Below are 19303 nucleotides of genomic sequence, written 5' to 3'. Positions count from 1 at the left end.
TAAAACAAGGATTGTACATAGAATATTGGACCTCTGAAAAGTATAAGCATGCATATGTACTCAGTACTCGGTTTGGGGCCCTTTTGCAGCAGTTACTGCCTCGTGGCATGGAAGCTATCAGCCTGTGGCACTGCTGCAGTGTGATGAAAGACCAGGATGCTTCAATAGCAGCCTTCAGCTCTTCTGCATTGTTCGGTCTCATGTCTCTCATCTTTGTCTTGGCAATGCCCCATAGATTCTCTATGGGGTTCAGGTCAGATGAGTTTGCTGCCCAATCAAGCACAGTAATCCCACAGTCATTGAACCAAGTTTTTGTGCTTTTGGCAGTGTGAGCAGCTGGAAAATGAAGTCAGCGTGCCCATAAAGCTCGTCTGCGGAAGGAAGCATGAAGGGCTCCAAAATCTCCTGATAGACGGCTGCATTGACCCTGGTCTTAATGAAGCACAGTGGTCCAAAGTCCTCTTTTCTGATGAGAGAAACTTTTGCCAAAAGCACCAAAAACGGGTTCAATGACCGTGGGATTACTGTGCTTGATTGGCCTCTCCATTCTTCCTCCATACTCTGGGTCCTTGGTTTCCAAATGAGATGCAAAAGTTGCTCTCATCAGAAAAGAGGACTTTGGACCACTGAGCTTCATTAAGACCAGGGTCAACGCAGCTGTCTACCAGGAGATTTTGGAGCACTTCATGCTTCCTTCTACAGACAAGATTTATGGGGATGCTGACTTCATTTTCCAGCTGCCCACACTACCAAAAGCACCAAAACCTGGTTCAATGACTGTTGGATTACTGTGCTTGATTGGCCAGCAAACTCGCCTGACCTGAACCCCATAGAGAATCTATGGGGCATTGCCAAAAGAAAAATGAGAGACATGAGACCGAACAATGCAGAAGAGCTGAAGGCCGCTATTGAAGCATCCTGGTCTTCCCTAACACCTCAGCAGTGCCACAGGCTGATAGCTTCCATGCCACACCGCATTGAGGCAGTAATTGCTGCAAAAGGGGCCCAAACCAAGTATTGAGTACATATGCAAGTTTATATTTTTCAGAGGTCCAATATTGTTCTATGTACAATCCCTGTTTTATTGATTGCATGTAATATTCTAATTTTCTGAGATGGTGGATTTGGGGTTTTCATGAACTGTACGCCATAATCATCACAATTATGACAAATCACGGCTTGAACTATCTTGCTTTGCATGTAATGAGTCTTATCTCATATATTAGTTTCACCTTTTAAGTTGCATTACTGAAATAAATGAACTTTTGCACGATATTCTGATTTTTCGAGTTTCACCTGTAGATGTTTTCAGTTATCCTTCCACGTTTCATTGTTTCTATTGATCGGATGAAGCTGGAAATCATTTGGTGGCTGAGCACACAGGCAAGATCTTCATAAACGTTTATAGCACAGCACCTCCCTAATCTTGAGACGCTAAGTAGGTCACGGTTCACTCTTCTAGCTTCACTCAGTTGCAAAAATAGGTTTTGGGGAGTTATTCTGCACTCCCATTTCCCTGCAGTTTCCTTGGCAAGTTTTTTTGAAAGCAGATTTCCCCTTTCCAAGGCCTGGAGAGGCGGAGATGGCTTTGTGCCTAAAGCAGGACCAGAAATGATGCCCCTCAGGCTCTAGGATGGTGATCACCAAACTGGGCCTTCTTCCTCCCCACAAAATCTATCCATTCAGCTGTTCCTGCTACTCCAGCTCTAAATTAAGGCTGCAGTTTTCAACATCCAGTATCCTCCAAACATATACTTTACACCTTTCAATCTCAGCTTCAAATTTTGAGTCTGGGGAAATGCACTGTTATCTGATTAAATATGTTTACTATTTTAAATTTTATAAATTTTCCATATGTTTAAATATGAAATCACTTGGACTGAAGACTCAGGCCAAGAGCCCCTCGCTTTCTCCACATACCTGGCCTGGTCCTGATTGTTGCATGTCCTTCATGTAATGAGAGCTACTAAAAAAAAAAATGTAACCTGTCTTTTTGACTGGTGTTGGGGAAATAAACAATCTTGGAATTCTTTGGTGCCTCATTCCTGACACAATCTGAACAGACATTATTGGTGCACTGAATTCCTGGAACTGTTTGGAAAAGATAAACTTTAAAACCGCTCTACTACTTGTCTCCTCTTGCTTTCTTCTTATATGAGTAGCCACAATCTCTAACTGTAGTCTTAGTGCTCCAATCCCCAAGAGATACTGGCTGGAGAATTCTGGGGCTGAAAATCTCAAAGGCACCCAGGGAGAAAAAGGCTGGGACTCTGTACGTGGCGTTTCTATCATCTCCCATGATAAAAATGCAAAGAACACTCCCAAAAAGATTTTTACATGTTTGCACAATTTCTACAGAAATAAATACAGTGATCCCCGGATTATGAGTGTTCCCTTAGCGAACATTTGTTATGTGATAAGCGCCCCTAGCGTTTACCATAAAAATCCTAAAATTATGAATATTGCAGCACCACAGCAGTTATTCACTCTTACAAATGACCCGAGGCTCTGCAACATTCACCCCACCTATTCTGCCCCTCCCCTGGCCAAGTCTTCACAGGCACTTTGTCTGTGAAGAGTCACTTACCTCCTCTCTGTTGCAGTTTTTTTGCCCACATCCACAGAGAACCGAGGCCTAACATACAACGAGATCAGTAGCGCACGATCTTGTATAATCTCAATCATAAGGCCTCTATTCTCTGCAAATTGAGATCTGGAGACTAAAACATATGAAGAACGGTTGCAGGAACTGGGTATGTCTAGCTTAAGAGAAAGAAGGACCAGGGGAGACATGATAGCAGTGTTCCAATATCTCAGGGGTTGCCACAAAGAAGAGGGAGTCAAACTATTCTCCAAGGCACCTGAGGGTAGAACAAGAAGCAATGGGTGGAAACTAATCAAGGAGAGAAGCAACTTAGAACTGAGGAGAAACTTCCTGACAGTTAGAACAATTAGTCAGTGGAACAGAAAATGCCTCCAGAAGTTGTGAATGCCCCAACACTGGAAGTCTTTAAGAAGATGTTGGATAGCCATTTGTCTGGAACGGTATAGAGTTTCCTGCCTAGGCAGGGGGTTGGACTAGAAGACCTCCAAGGTCCCTTCCAACTCTACTATTGTATTGTATTGGATGTTTGCAAATAGAGGGAAGGCTTCGGCCCTTCAGGCCTTTCCTCCTTTTGTCATTTTTTTGCTGAAGCATGCAGGGAGATTCCGTTGCTGTAGGATTCGGCAGCCCTTTGCAAAAAGCCTTTGTTGAAACCAGAGGAGCTGGGGAAGAGTGGGTGCACCCCTCCGAAGCCCTTTTCCTAAAGGCAAAGGCTTTTTGCATAGGGCTAGAGCAGGCATGTCCAAAGTGCGGCCCGGGGGCCAAATGTGGCCCTTTTTCAAATTTCAAGCGGCCTGCAGCCTCTTCTCCCCACTGGAGTTATTTGTTTAGTCTTTCATAAAATACCGTATTTTTCAAAGTATAAAGATGCATCTTTTTCCCCTCAAAAAAGAGGCTAAAAATCTGGGTGCATCTTATACACTGAATACATCATTTTTTGCCTCCCAAAACTCTGCCCCTTTCACCAAAATGGCTGTGCATAGCCTTTAGGAGGTTTTCAGAGTGCTCCTGGGGGCTGTGGAGGGCATAAATGAGCAAAAAACGGGCCATTTTTTGCTCAACTTTGCCCCCCCCCCAGCCCCCAGGAGCACTCTAGAAGCCTCTTAAAGGCTATTCATGCCCCTTTTTTAAAAAGGCCCATTTTCGTAGGAGAGTGCAAAAACTTTTTTTTTAATTTGCCTCTTCAAAATCTTGGTGCGTCTTATACTCCGAAAAATACGGTAGTTAATTCGCATTTAATGTTAAGGGTTCAAAGAATGTCACGCTGAATGATCGGCCCCACACATTTTCACCTCACCAAATCTGGCCCTCCTCGCAAAAAGTTTGGACACCCCTGGGCTAGAGGAAGGCAATGTCATGTGCTTTGCTGAGAAAGCAACCCCGATAAACTGTGTGCAGCTTCTTGGGGCTACTTTCTTAGTGCCAGAGGCCTCATCAAGCTGATTTGGGGCGAGAAAGCAACAAATGCGTGGGCAAAAGCAGGGAGTGATGTCATTCAATGTACGAGATTCACTCCCACAAATTCTCGAGTTACGGATGGAATGGGCAGACTCCATTACATTCGTAACCCGAGGACTACCCGTATCTAGCAAGTTCTGCTGCTCATGGCCAGATAGGCATTATCAAACTAATAGGTTGCTATTTTTTCCTTCCCATCTAATACCATTACATTACAAAGAAAGGTAAATAAATTAGTCACGATTTAACAGTCAATATCTCAGCTGGATTTACAATGGGACATTAGAAATGAAATTCAAGCCTTCTCTACACTCATCACTTGGGGTGTTTTGTGTGGGCAATAAGGGTGGAATGTTTCCTGAAGCACCATCTACACTGAGAGTACTCAAAGAGTTTCCCCCCTGTGTCTATAAGCATATGATTTAGAAGGTTAGTCCTAATACTGAAATCTTTCCCACAATCTGGACACTTGTATGGTTTCTCTCCTGTGGTGTGTCACCAGGTTTGAATTGAAGTTGAAACGTTTTCCACAAACAGGACACTCATACAGTTTCTCTCCTGTGTGAGTCCACTGGTGCACGAGCTAGGATCTCCGAGATAAACTTTTCCAAGATCAGGACATTCAAAGGGTCTCTCTTCTATGCGAGTCCCCTGGTGTGTCACCAGCTTAAAATTCTTGCTGAAACTTTTCCCACAATCAGGCCATTTGAAGAATTTCTCTCCCGTGTGAGTCTTCTGGTGTTCCACGAGGTGGGAATTCTGACTGAAACATTTCCCACAAACAGAACATTCAAACGGTTTCTCCCCTGTGTGAATCCTCTGGTGTTGAACTAGGCTGGAATTCTGACTGAAACTTTTCCCACAGTCAGAGCATTTAAACGGTTTCTCTCCTGTGTGAATCCTCTGGTGTTGAACCAGGGTGGAATTCTGACTGAAACTTTTCCCACAGTCAGGACATTCAAAGGGTTTCTCTCCTGTGTGAATCCTCTGGTGTTGAACCAGGGTGGAATTCTGACTGAAACTTTTCCCACAGTCAGGACATTTAAAGGGTTTCTCTCCTGTGTGAGTCCTCTGGTGTTCTACGAGGTGGGAATTCTGACTGAAACTTTTCCCACAAACAGGACATTCAAACGGTTTCTCTCCTGCGTGAATCCTCTGGTGGCCAATGAGATAGGAACTGTGACTGAAACTTTTCCCACAGTCAGGACATTTAAAGGGTTTCTCTCCTGTGTGTGTCCTCTGGTGAGTCACAAGGGTGGAATTGTTACTGAAACTTTTTCCACAAACAGGACATTCAAAGGGTTTCTCTCCTGTGTGAATCCTCTGGTGTCTAACCAGGCTGGAATTATCACTGAAACATTTTTCACAATCAGGACATTCAAAGGGTTTCTCTCCTGTGTGAGTCCTCTGGTGTGTCACCAGGCTGGAATTGGTACTGAAACTTTTACCACAATCAGGACATTCAAAGGGTTTCTCTCCTGTGTGAATCCTCTGGTGTCTAACTAGGCTGGAATTGGTACTGAAACGTTTATCACAATCAGGACATTCAAATGGTTTCTCTCCTGTGTGAGTCCTTTGGTGTATCACAAGGTTGGAATTATCACAGAAACATTTCTCACACTCAGGACATTCAAACAATTTCTTCCTGATATAAGTCCTCTGATGTGTCACAAGGTTGGAATTCTGACTGAAACCTTTACCACAATCTGGGCATTTAAAGGGTTTCTCTCCTGTGTGAGTCCTCTGGTGTTGAACCAGGTTGGAGTTCTTGCTGAAACTTTTACCACAATCAGGACATTTAAAAGGTTTCTCTCCTGTGTGAATCCTCTGGTGGCCAATAAGGCTGGAATTCTGACTGAAACTTTTCCCACAGTCAGGACATTGAAAGGGTTTCTCTCCTGTGTGAGTCCTCTGGTGTTTCACCAGGCTGGAATTGTGACTGAAACTTTTACCACAATCAGGACACTCAAAGGGTTTCTCTCCTGTGTGAGTCCTTTGGTGTGTCACCAGGCTGGAATTCTGACTGAAACTTTTCCCACAATCAGGACATTTAAAGGGTTTCTCTCCTGTGTGAGTCCTCTGGTGTGTCACCAGGCTGGAATTCTTACTGAAACTTTTCCCACAAACAGAACATTCAAAGGGTTTCTCTCTTGTATGAGTGCTATGGTGTGAAACGAGGTGAGAATTTTGACTGAAACTATTCCCAGAGTCAGGACATTTAAAGGGTTCCTCTCCTGTGTGAATCCTCTGGTGTATCATCAGGTTGGAATTATCACAAAAACATTTCTCACAATCAGGACATTCAAACAGTTTCTCCTTGGTGTGTGTCCACGTTGCCATACTTGCTAAACCATTTATTGCATTGGGAGCACTTGTAGGGCTTCTCTCTTGTGTGGGTCCTTCCAAGAACCACAATGGAGTTGTTCTGATCAGAGGTTTTGCCTCATTTAGAGCATTGTACGGCTTTTCTCCAATCTGGATCCTCTCGGGCATAATCAACTGTGATTTGCAACTTGTATCTTTCCCACAATAGGAACATCTATAGATCTTTTCTACAACTAATATTCCTGAGGTCAAAAATATAGATGGTACCTTGTTTAGTTATGCTTTGATTCAAGACGTTTTCTTCCTCCCAGAGCAAGGCCTGCAACACTGTCTGCCCTATGTGGCTTTCCAATTGACTGTTTCCCCCACAGTAACTTCCAGATATTTCCCTCTTTTGCTGAATGGAAAAATAATCTCCCTTGATTTTTCATCTAACGTATGTTTGGATTTCACACTCTAATTTTTCCCTGCTAGAAATCTCCTCTTGATTTTCTCTCGTTTCTCTCTCACGTGCTGAGGAAGGTGAAGACTTGTGCGGCTCTCTGAAGGAAATGGAAAATATTTTGATTTCTGTGCTGAGTTGCTTAGCTGTTCAAGGTTGTTTGTTATCCTCAGTTGTCCAGAGTGCTCTTATTGCCTTCCTCTTTGTCTGTAAGAAACAAATAAAAATGCATCTTTGCATGAAATGGTTGCAGAAGATGAAGGGGAGAAACATTTACATCATTTACATCTCAATGAAAAAGCAAACATGCCACAATACTCAAAGAAGCTCTTACATTAATCATGACTGGAAGACTACCCAGATCCAAGTTCGAATATCTATTCAGTGATGAAATTCACTGGTTGACTGGGTCAATCACAAATTCGTAGCATTGCAAAAGTAATACAGTCAATTGAAAAAGAAAATACATCCTCTTTCATCTCTATGGTTAAACTTATCAGGGTATAAATATCATTGCAACAGAACAGAAGGGAATAACAGAATTGGAAGGGACCTTGGAATTCTTCTAATCCAAGACTTACTAAAGCAGGAGACCCTACACCATTTCAGATAAATGGCTCTCTAGTCTCCCTGAAAAGCTTCCATCACAACTTCTGATGCCAAGCCGTTCTGCTGGCTACTTGGTCTCACTATTAGGAAATTTCTCACTGCTTCCATAATATAAAAGGCGAAATAGCAGCCAAGTACTGCTAATAAAGTACCCTTGATCAATTGATCATCAGCAAGTATGACTACATCTATAAAAGCCAAAGATGTAGGAGTTTCTTGGTCTCTGGCATTGAGGTGTGTGTTAACACAATGCCAAAGAATAAAGACATCAGCAATGATCTTAAAAGAAACAATTGTTGCTGCCCATCAATTTGGGAAGGCTTAAAAGGCCATTTCCAAACAATTTAAAATCCATCATTCTACAGTGAGGAAGATTATTCACAAGTGGGAAACATTCCAGACAGTTGCCAATCTTCCCAGGAGTGGACATGCAAGAAAATTCGCCCCAAGGTCAGATGATAGAATGGCCAGAGAAATTGCTAAAAAACTAAGAGTTATATCTCAGACTCTACAGGCTTCAGTTAGCATGTTAAATGTTAAGATTCATAGCAGTGCAATTAGAAAAAGACTGAACAAGTATGATTGTTTGGAAGAAGTCCTTTTGTCTATAAAAAGGTCATAGCAGCATCGCTGAGATTTTCAAAGTTGCATCTGAATAAATCACAGGACTTTTGGAACACTGTCCTTTGAACAGAACAGACCAAAGTGGAGAAGTTTGGCCTTAATGCAGTGACATGTTTGACGAAAACCAAACACCGCATATTAGCACAAACCGTCATGCACATTGGTGCAGGGGTGATGATTTGGGGTTGTTATTTCTAGTAAAGGTGGTTGTACAAATTATTGAATCAAGGATTTTTCACACATGACTTCTTTCACAACTTTCTTTTTATAAAATAAATGATGTAATATGCCATGTGTTGTTTATCTGTGATTTTATTTACCTTTTATTTTATTTTTTAAGAACTTCTAAGGACCAATTGATTTTTACTACGTCCTGATATGTAAAGTCATGGAGAGTACTTTCTTTTTCACACGATTGTATACTGTACGTGGGGATAGATTATACGTCCTGGGGATAGATTATACGTTTGCAGACATATGCACTCAGAGAGAAATAAAAACACACCCCTACAATATGGAGAAAATCCATGTCTTTCAAGCCTGAAAAATATCTCAAAATGGTTACAGTTCAGGCCTCAACAGGCTTCTGAGGCCACAGAAGGTTTCACAGGAAACCACTAGCCTGTGAGTTAGGCATGTGACCAAAATCACAGAAGGCATGCTTGACTATTTTTATAATTTCTTTCTCTATTCTTTCCATAATTTACCATGTGCCACCTTCCTCTTATGTAATGAAGCGAAAGCAAACAAAGGTATAAATATTTACCTTACACTATGCTCAGGGTTCCTTCCTTCTTAGGAGGGACCCAGCTTTATTCAGATGAATGAATGTGTTGGCTTATCAACACACACATGTGAACTCTTATCTTTTGTTTTACCTAGACAAACCTGTCAATCTGCATGACACTAACTTTACAGATATCTTTAACTTTTAACTTTTATTTAATTTATAAACCGCGCCCTCTCCCAGAAGGGACTCGGGGCAGTGTACAGTCATATTAAAAACACAATAAATATACATAAATATAAATATAGATATAGATGTAGCTGGAGGAGGTAACATCTAAACTGTACAATAAGTTAAAGTTCAAATTTAAAAATGCATTAAAAACTACCCCTAAAAAACTATCCCAGAATAAAATGTTTGCCAGGAGGTATAAAATGGGACTATGAATGGGCCAGGCCAGCTAATTGGAACAGGTGGGTCTTGAGTTTCTGTCGGAAGGAGCGGAGGTCGGTAGTGGTTCTGATATCGGGGGGGGGGGGAGGTCATTCCAGAGGGTTGGGCCCATCACAGAGAAGGCTCTACTCCTGGGCGCCGCCCGTTGGCATTGCTTAGTGGACGGCACCTGGAGGAGTCCCTCCCTGTGGGAGCGAATTGGTCGCAGGGATGTATGAGGTAGGATGCGATCCCGCAGGTAACTAGGTCCTGAGCCATGGAGCGCTTTGAAGATGGTAGTCAACACCTTGAAACGCACCCGAAAGACCACAGGCAGCCAGTGCAGCTCGCGCAGGAGAGGTGTTATGTGGGAGTACCTGGTACTCCCCATGATAGCCCGCGCGGCCGCATTCTGAACTAGCTGTAGTCTTCGGGTGCATCTCAAGGGGAGCCCCATGTAGAGAGCGTTGCAGTAGTCCAGACGGTACGTCACCAGCGCATGAGTGACTGTGCGTAGGGCGTCCCGGTCCAATAGGGGGTGCAATTGGCACACCAGGCGAACCTGGTGGAACGTCCCCCTCGCCACGGCTGCCACATGGTCATCCATCGACAGCCGAGCATCTAGGAGGGCGCCCAAATTGCGCGCCCGCTCCACGGGGGGCAGTTGCTCGCCCCCTATGGCCAGCGATGGAGTCCACTGGTTGAACCGAGGCGCCGATAGCCACAGCCACTCCATCTTGGAGGGGTTGAGCTGAGTCTGTTGTCCCCCATCCAGACCCGAACGGCTTCCAAGCACCGGGACATCATTTTGACGGCCTCGTTGGGGTTGTTTGGGGTGGAAATGTACAGCTGTGTATCATCAGCGTACAGGTGGTATCCGACCCCAAAACCACGGATGATCTCACCCAGCGGCTTCACGTATGTGTTAAACAGAAGGGGCGAAAGGACCGACCCCTGCGGCACCCCACAGGTGAGCGACCTCAGGGTCGACCTCTGCTCCCCTGCCAACACACATTGCGTCCGGTCGGAGAGGTAGGAGCCGAACCACCGTAAAACGGTGCCCCTTACTCCCATCCCCTCCAGCCGGCGCAATAGGATACCATGGTCGATGGTATCAAAAGCCGCTGATAGGTCTAATAGGACCAGGATAGAGGAACAACCCCTATCTCTGGCCCTCCAGAGATCATCCACCAACGCGACCAAGGCTGTCTCCGTGCTGTGACCGGGTCGGAAACCGGACTGGCGCGGGTCTAGATAATCGGTTTCCTCCAGGTGCCGTGGGAACTGTTGTGCCACCACACTCTCTACAACCTTCGCAAAAAGGGAAGGTTGGAGACGGGACGATTAATTAGCTAGCTCTGTCGGGTCCAGGGAAGGCTTCTTGAGTAAGGGCCTCACCACCGCCTCTTTCAAGGCGGCCGGTAAGGACACCTCACCCAATGAAGCGTTCACTAGACCCAGGAGCCAGCCTCGTGTAACCTCCCAGGATGCCAGTACAAGCCAGGAGGGACACGGGTCCAATAAACATGTAGTGGCTCGCAGCCGCCCACGTAACCTGTCTAAATCCTCGGGGGCAACAGAGTCAAACTCCTCCCAGCGTGGTCTCACAAGACTCACTGTTGACGGCTCCTCTGGTCCACTGAAGGTGGCCCATCCGCTCCGGATCTGAGCGATTTTGTCCTGCAGATATTCCCCAAACTCCTCTGCTCTGCCCTGCAAAGGGGCTTCCCGCGTCCTCTGTGATAAGAGGGAGCGGGTTACCCGAAACAGGGCGGCAGGGCGGTTATCAGCGGACACAATAAGAGCGGCACAATGTCTACGTTTGGCCGCTCTTAGTGCCACAAGGTAGGTCCGTAAATAGGCTCTTACCTGTGTTCGGTCAGATTCAGAGCGTGAGGACCTCCACCTGCTCTCTAGGCGTCTCCTATGGCGTTTCATCACCCTTAGGTCCTCGGTAAACCAAGGAGCCAGGGTGGTTCGTTGCCGCAGGAGAGGCCGCAAAGGCGCAACCCGGTCCAAGGCCCCAGCAGCTGCCCTATTCCAGGCGGCCACTAGGTCCTCCGTCCGGGAGCGGGTCAGGGCTACAGGAAGTGGCCCAAGCTCCGTCTGGAACCTATCCGGTTCCATCAGGCGCCTGGGGCGGAACCATCTGGGACAATCTGGTTCCGCCTCCTCGCGGTGGGGGGTAGCGCAGGGAAGTCCAGCCGGAGAGATGAGTGATCTGACCATGACAGGGGTGTGACAACCAAATCCCCTATTCCCAGATCACTCGTCCACTGTCCAGAGACAAAAACAAGGTCCAGCGTGTGGCCGCCCTCGTGTGTGGGGCCCTGAATTAGTTGGGTCAGGTCCATGGCTGTCATGGAAGCCATGAACTCCCGAGCCACCTCGGATGCTTCCCCCGTCGACGGCAGGTTGAAGTCCCCCATAACCAAAAGTTTGGGGGTCTCAACCGCCGTCTCTGAGATCAGCTCGAGGAGCTCGGGCAGGGCTGCTGATGCATAGCGAGGAGCCAAGTATACAATCAGCAATCCCAACTGCCTCCCTGGGCCCCATTTCACGCCAAGGGCCTCACACCCGGATATCTGTGGCACAGTGAACTCCCTCGGTTCCAGACTCTCCCGTATAATTACCGCCACCCCACCACCTTTACCCAGGGCCCGCGGCTGATGAAATGCACGGAAGCCCGGTGGGCACATTTCCACGAGGGGTAAACCACTCTCGTGGCCCAACCAGGTCTCCGTTATCCCTGCAAGGTCCGGCTCCCCCTCCGAGATCAACTCATTAATGAGGGGGGCCTTGTTGACAACGGACCTTGCATTGCAAAGCATCAGCCTCAGGCCCTGGCTCTGTAGGTCCTGGCCACCTAGACTGCGGGGGTTGGTACAAACGACCGGGCGTGTCCAACAGCCACGGTCTACCAACCAACTACGAGATATGGGGCTTTAACTGACAAAATGATGCCAAAACCCTCTGCTTGGAGCCGAGGGAGTTCACTGTCCCTCAGATACCCGGGTGTGAGTTCCTTGGTGTGAAATGGGGCCCAGGGAGGCAGTGGGGTCTGCTGATTGTATACTTGGCTCCTCGCTATGCATCAGCAGCCCTGCCCGAGCTCCTCGAGCTGATCTCAGAAACGGCAGTTGAGATCCCCAAACTTGTGGTTATGGGGGATTTCAACTTGCCGTCGACGGGGGAAGCATCCGAGGTAGCTTGGGAGTTCATGGCTTCCATGACAGCCATGGACCTGACCCAATTAATTCAGGGCCCCACACACGAGGGTGGCCACACACTGGACCTTGTTTTTGTATCTGAGCAGTGGACGAGTGATCTGGGAATAGGGGATCTGGTTATTACCCCCCTGTCATGGTCAGATCACTCATCTCTCCGGCTGGACTTCCCTGCGCTACCCCCCACCGCGAGGAGGCGGAACCAGACTGTCCAAGTTGGTACCGCCCCAGGCGCCTGATGGAACCGGATAGATTCCAGACGGAGCTTGGGCCACTTCCTGTAGCCCTGACCCGCTCTCGGTCGGAGGACCTAGTGGCAGCCTGGAATAGGGCGGCCGCTGGGGCCTTGGACCGGGTTGCGCCTTTGCGGCCTCTCCTACGGCAACGACCCACCCTGGCTCCTTGGTTTACCGAGGACCTGAGAGTGATGAAGCGCCATAGGAGACGCCTAGAGAGCAGGTGGAGGTCCTCGCGCTCCAAATCTGATCGAACACAGGTAAGAGCCTATTCACGGACCTACCTTGTGGCATTAAAAGCGGCCAAACGTAGACACTGTGCCACTCTTATTGCGTCCGCCGATAACCGCCCTGCCGCCCTGTTTCGGGTAACCCGCTCCCTCTTATCACAGAGGACGCGGGAAGCCCCTTTGCAGGGCAGAGCAGAGGAGTTTGGGGAATATCTGCAGGACAAAATCGCTCAGATCCGGAGCGGATGGGCCCCCTTCAGTGGACCAGAGGAGCCGTCAACAGTGAGTCTTGTGAGACCATTCTGGGAGGAGTTTGATTCTGTTGCCCCCGACGATTTGGACAGGCTACGACCCACCACATGTTTAATGTACCCGTGTCCCTCCTGGCTGGTACTGGCATCCTGGGAAGTGACACGAGGCTGGCTCCTGGGCCTAGCGAACGCCTCGTTGGGTGAGGGGTCCTTACCAACCGCCTTGAAAGAGGCGGTGGTGAGGCCCTTACTCAAGAGGCCTTCCCTTGACCCAATGGAGCTAGCTAATTATCGTCCAGTCTCCAACCTTCCCTTCCTAGCGAAGGTTGTAGAGAGTGCACTGGCTGCTTGTGGTTTTTCGGGTGCGTTTCAAGGTGTTGATCACCATCTTTAAAGCGCTCCATGGCACAGGACCTAGCTACCTGCGGGATCGCATCATACCGCACACATCCCTGTGACCAATTCGCTCTCACAGGGAGGGACTCCTCCGGGTGCCGTCCACCAAGCAATGCCAACGGGCGGCGCCTAGGAGTAGAGCCTTCTCTGTGATGGGCCCAACCCTCTGGAATGACCTCCCCCCCGACATCAGAACTACCACCGACTTCCGCTCCTTCCGACAAAAACTAAAGACTCACCTGTTTCGATTAGCCGGCCTGGCCCACTCATAGTTTTATCTTACCTCCTGGCAGATATTTTAATTGGGGAATTTCATGTGTAATTATTTTAAATTCAATTTTTGGGGGTATTTTTAGGGGTTGTTTTAAATACTGCTTTTAATGCTTTACTTGAAGGTACAGTTTTATATAGCCTCCTCCATTTATGTATTTATGCATTTATGTATTTATGTATTTATTTATATGCATCCTATTTGTGTTTTAGCCTGACTGTACACCGCCCCGAGTCCCTTTTGGGAGAGGGGGTGGTCTAGAAATACGAAATCAAGTAAAGTAAAGCAAGATTTGAAGCACAAGTTATGTCCATGGAAGCTACGCGCTCCAAGTAAGGGCAGAGAATACTTTCCACAACCCCTTTTGTGACATCCCAATTGAAGTACTCCTCACTTACTGACTGCAATTGGGGACTAGCATCTGGATCACTAAGCGGCCCAATCATGAAGCACGATGTCACATGATAGTGCCAACTTACATTTGTTCCTCTGCAGTTCTTAAACAAATCACTGTGGGTTGTTAAAAGGTAATTTCACATCACCATGGCTTGCAACTTCCTGACGGCATCCCCCGAGTTTGCTTGTCAGAAGCCAGCTGGAAGGTCACAAGTGGGGATTATGAATGTGAGATGCTCAAACCATGATATAAAAGTGCACAAGTTGGCAGAATCCAAATTGGTGCAACTCCTTTTCCTCCACCTTCATAACTACGTCTGCTTCTACAGTGCCATTGTAACTTGGAAGGCTCAGTGAGCCAATGGTATGTGAGGACTCCTATGCTCGTCCTTGATCAAGTAGTAGATCCTACCTCTCCCGCCCCCCCCCCCCGCCCCCATCCATCCCCACCTTCCCTATATGTCCTTGATTTTAATCTTGGTATTAATTTTGTGGGAAGCCCCCACCCCCCAATGAAATATTTTGAGGAATATTAAGAGAGGCAGAATATTATATTTCTCCAAAGAAGAAATGGAAACAAAGAGTGAAAGCAGCCTGCAACAGCAGATGCCTGAAGTCTTTAGAGAGGTAGATTTTGTGCCCATTAAGAGAGACTGGGCCAATCTATTCACAAACAAAACACCTTCAGCTCCAGGTGATGGGATTAAGAAGGACAGGACTTTTAGGACATAGTAGGATTAACCCAGGACCATTACAATAGAATCTCACTATATTGCACAACCCCCTGGAGCTTTTCAAACACAAAACCCCAAAGGATGTTTAGCTTAAGAGTATGTTTAGCTTAAGAGAAAGAAGGACTAGGGGAGACATGATAGCAGTGTTCCAATATCTCAGGAGTTGCCACAAAGAAAAGAGAGCCAAACTATTCTCCAAGGCACCTGAGAGTAGAACAAGAAGTAATGGGTGGAAACTAATCAAGGAGAGAAGAAACTTATAACTGAGGAGAAATTTCCTGACAGAACAATTAATCAGTGGAACAGAAGTTGCCTCCAGAAGTTGTGAATGCCCCAACACTGGAAGTCTTTAATAAGATGTTGGATAGCCATTTGTCTGAAACAGTATAGGGTTTCCTGCCTAGGCAGGGGGTTGGACTAGAAGACCTCCAAGGTCCCTTCCAACTCTACTATTGTATTGTATTGTATTGTATGTATAAAGTCCACCTATCCCAACCCCATTTTGTCACCCAGAACAACATGATGCTGTTGGTTCTGCTCATCAGTAAACAGAATCCTTCTTTCCAATCAGCCTCCATTTTATTTCCAGCTCCTTTCTCTAAGCTTGGAACAGGACCAGATTTTTCTTCCAACAATTTATTTAGCTTTTAATGGGTATGTATTTTTTTATGTTTCTAGGCCGCTCACAGTTATGTCATGGTAAGGTTGGTGGCCAATACATTTTATAAATAAACCTGAACAATCAAAACTATAAGGTTATTTTTTTTTAAGTGCTGAGTTAAGCACAGTTGAACCGGGTTAATACATGGATAGGGGCACCAATAGGAAACACAGTGCTTGCGAGCTAGAAATTGAAGTAAAACGAAACAACAGCAACCCAGAAAAGACCAGAAGAACATCAGCCCGAACGTTTTGCCCAGAAAACATCAGGTCCGAAACAGAATAATTGAGTTGGGGGCACCTTTGAGGTCTTCATCCCCTGTTCAGGCAGGAGACCCTATTCCATCCTGAACAATTGGCTGTCCAATCTCCTCTTAAAACCCTCCAGTGATGGGAGCACCCACAACCTCTGGAGGGAAGCCATTCCCAAAGAATCCACCTTCACTTGGAAGAGACTTTTCCAATCTTCCCACCAGAAGGAAAATTGCAGCCACCAGTTTCACAGCCTGCAGCACCAGTGGGCTTAAATTCGGGGAGGGAAGGAACCTGCTTCAGCCCAGTTGCTTCTCTGCTTTCAGGTCGTGGAGGGAACCGAACAGCCCGACTTGTTCCCGGACTCTCCTCCCACCTGCCCTCAACTCACCTTCTAGCTGCTGCTTCGATCATGGGAAGAGCACAAAAGCCGCTCTGCACACCAGCTTCCTCCCATGAGACATCCGGAAGAGGAAGTTCCTCTGCGCTTCTCCTCTACTCCAATCCTTTCTAGCAATGCAGTACTCAATGGTTTAAAACCCCCCTTTTAAGCTCAAGCACGGAAGGCAGTAATTTGCTGATGGCTTTCTAGGCACAGACGTTGCCTGACCGCCATCTAGCGACAGGAGGTGGAAAAACACGGATGTCCAATCTCCACCAAGGCGTTTGGAATATGTTTTCACTTTGGCAGCAGGTCGTTTTCGACCTTTGCAACTGAGCCAAGTGAAATAGTGAAATGTGGAATAAAACCCGAGGAGTGAAGTAATATGAAGCAAGTGACATTTTCAGTCTAATTGCTTCTTATGTCTTTTGAATTCGCCTTGTAGATCATCCCCACTGACTCTTAGATTGGCTTTCTTAAATTTTGCTTGATATCTTTATGTCATCCAATAAGAGAGTGTAGGAAGTTATCACCCAGCCCTCTCCCAGAAAAATGAAATATCCTAGGAAATATTGATAAGGCAGAATATTATATTTTCCTGGATGTGAAAAAGGGAGAAACACATTTTAAACATTAAATTCCTACAGCTTCCTGCCCATCCCCACTTTTGTCAATGGGCCATTAAGAAGGCCAAGCTAGTCCACTTTACATAATAAAGAGTTCTCCTCTTCAGCTGTGATGGGATTAAGGCAGGATAATAAGCCTTTACTCAACTGACCACATGGCATCTAAACTCAATCAAACCTGGATTCAAAACAGCCTAGAGGGTTGCCCCTGCATGGGCCCATGTGAGTCTGGCAACCAATCAGAATACATTTCTTACACAGGAACAGGAAACAGATAGGTGGGGCAGAACAGATTATAAAAATCCCTGCAAGCCCTTCTTCACCCCTTCTCTTCCCTTCTCTTCCCTTCTCTTCTCTTCTCCACCAACATTGAAGCATGTGATCACTTTTCTGTTCAGGGCTCAAGCCATGTGGTCCTGTCCACCATTAAAACCATCTTTCCAAGCAGCCTCCATGTCTCCAGTGTCTTTTTCCCCACTTGGAGCCGAACCCAGAAGGACATTTCTTCCAACAATTGGCACCCCAGATGGGACTCCAAGCTAGCCTAACAAATGGATATGGCCCAGGTAAGCCTCCCATGCCGGCACAGACCCCATTGAGTCTGTGGGTGGACTTTATCTTGGCCTTAGCCATTTGGATCTAGGCTTTAAAGGGGTTTTGAGTTTGAGCTCAAAGGCTGCCTGGAAAGAAGGTGAGTACCTCTAAATTTTAATTCTCTAAAATTTAATTTTAAAGCATGGGAAATGTGTGTATGCCTGCCTGTGTGTGACTAGTGTGTGTGAAAATGGATGGAAAAGTGAATGGATTTTTTTTTATTTTTTGTTGTTGCTGCTGTTTTTGTCCTGTGAGAGAAAAAAAGCTAAAGCCCATAAGAAAGTTAGTGAGAAAAAGGGAGGTACGCATACCCGCTCCGACAGCACCCCTCCTGGGTCACTGTGCGGCTGGTCCTCCGGGTCTCTTTCCCCAAGACTTGAAACTGTAAGAAAAGTCCCTGCGTGAAAGGGCGCGAATCGAGAAAAGGTTCCCGCGGTGAGGAACGCGTCAAAAGTCCCTCCGAAGGGCACCCCCAGAAAAGTCCCTCCGAAGGGCACCAATAAGACCCTCCGAAGGGCAAACAGAGAAAGTCCCTTCAAAAGGGCGCGAAAGGTCCTCTAAGGACGCGAAAGTAAAGTGGGGAAATACGAAGTGGCAAACCCGGCTAGGACGAAGTGAACCCACATCTAAACGGGATCATGGGAAGCGGTAGCTCGAGGGTAGCCATGGAAACCCCCCTAGGGGAGTTGTTGGGGGCCTGGGACGAAAAGCAAATGCCCGTCCTGGCCGGAATGAAGAAAAAAAAGAGCAGATTGTAGAAAATGGGCTTTGCTGAAAGATGATACAGGAAAAACTAATTTGGCTGAAAAGGTACTTAAAAGGAAATGGTGGGATTTCTTTTTTTTTTTTTCTCTTGTCTGTCTCTTTCTCTGTCTTCTATGTAACCACGTGGTTTTTGTTTCTTAAGATTTGTGCCTTCCCCAATTTAACTGAAATTCATGGTGGGAATGATTTTGTTTTTCCCTCTTTGTCTGTGTGTGTGTATGTCTAAGTCTTTGTGCACCCTCAAGGTAATTGTAACTAAGATGTCTCCAATCCAAAAGACAAGAATTTTAAAGTGTTCAAAGAAAGAAAGGAGTAAACTGGCAGAAATTGCCTTCGCTCAGTTTGTTGGGCCCACAAAACTGAGTGAAGGTGGAGGGAATCTTTGCTTTGCATCTGTTTTGGCCAGCAGAGACAGAGTAAAGATATTTTTTTTCTTCCTTCCTTCCTTGCCTATACCTTAAAGTAACAACCCAGGAAATGTTTGCAAGAAAAGTTTCATCCTTGCATTTATTGTGTGCTTAAATGATTTTACCTGTTCATTTCTTTCCTGGAGCATGTGAATCCATACCCCATTTCTCATCTGTGATATCCCCATAATGTTTATCTGTTTATCTGCTGAGTGACTGATGGTTTTATTTTTTTCAAACTCTGCCTGCAAGCTATCTACCCCCCCACACGCCCCTCCCTTACCTCTAATCCTCCAACAATGCCTTTTCTGTGGGGGAGGGAACCTTGTTCTCATGTCTTTCAGCCCTAGAAGATTGTACTCTTCAGGTGAGTATAGATTTTTTTTTCCCTTTTGGGGGGAGGAGGAGAGTGTTGCCTTGTGTGTGCATGTATGAAATGAAGGAAATTCCTACTAAAGGTTTGCCTTCAACCTGAGTAAAAACCCTCTGCACATTTTTCTGACCAACCTACTCTATTAGTCCTAAAGTAAAAACCTGGCCTCCAGAAGGCAGTTTTGATTTAGATTTTGTCAACAAAATTGCTGATTTCTGGCCACCATCCGATGAATTAAGGGCCCCACCCAGATGCAAACGATGTGTTAATGAAAGTCTCCA

The 19303-nt window shown here is 46.4% G+C and overlaps 1 protein-coding gene across 3 annotated transcripts in view; it reads right to left on the bottom strand.

Annotated features, from left to right (window-relative positions):
• LOC309384251 (uncharacterized protein) overlaps positions 1-16368 on the bottom strand; it is a 29598-nt gene extending 13230 nt beyond the window's left edge. Inside the window, exons 1-2 of one of the 3 annotated variants that reach the window (XM_081937506.1) lie at positions 16267-16368; positions 3898-7037 (exon numbers count right to left, since the gene is read on the bottom strand). In XM_081937506.1, coding sequence (XP_081793632.1) covers positions 4559-6556 — 1998 coding nt within the window. In that variant the 5' untranslated portion in view covers positions 6557-7037; positions 16267-16368 and the 3' untranslated portion in view covers positions 3898-4558. Of the gene's footprint in view, positions 1-3897; positions 7038-16062; positions 16139-16266 lie in introns of those variants that run through there. The other 2 variants (XM_081937507.1, XR_014173986.1) reach the window with 2 other exon arrangements.
• Positions 16369-19303: the final 2935 nt, after the last annotated feature.

The sequence above is a fragment of the Natrix helvetica genome (assembly GCF_964273705.1).
Source record: "Natrix helvetica genome assembly, chromosome: 1".
NCBI classification, from domain to species: domain Eukaryota; kingdom Metazoa; phylum Chordata; class Lepidosauria; order Squamata; family Natricidae; genus Natrix; species Natrix helvetica.
This window is presented reverse-complemented; position numbering and strand designations above follow the sequence as displayed.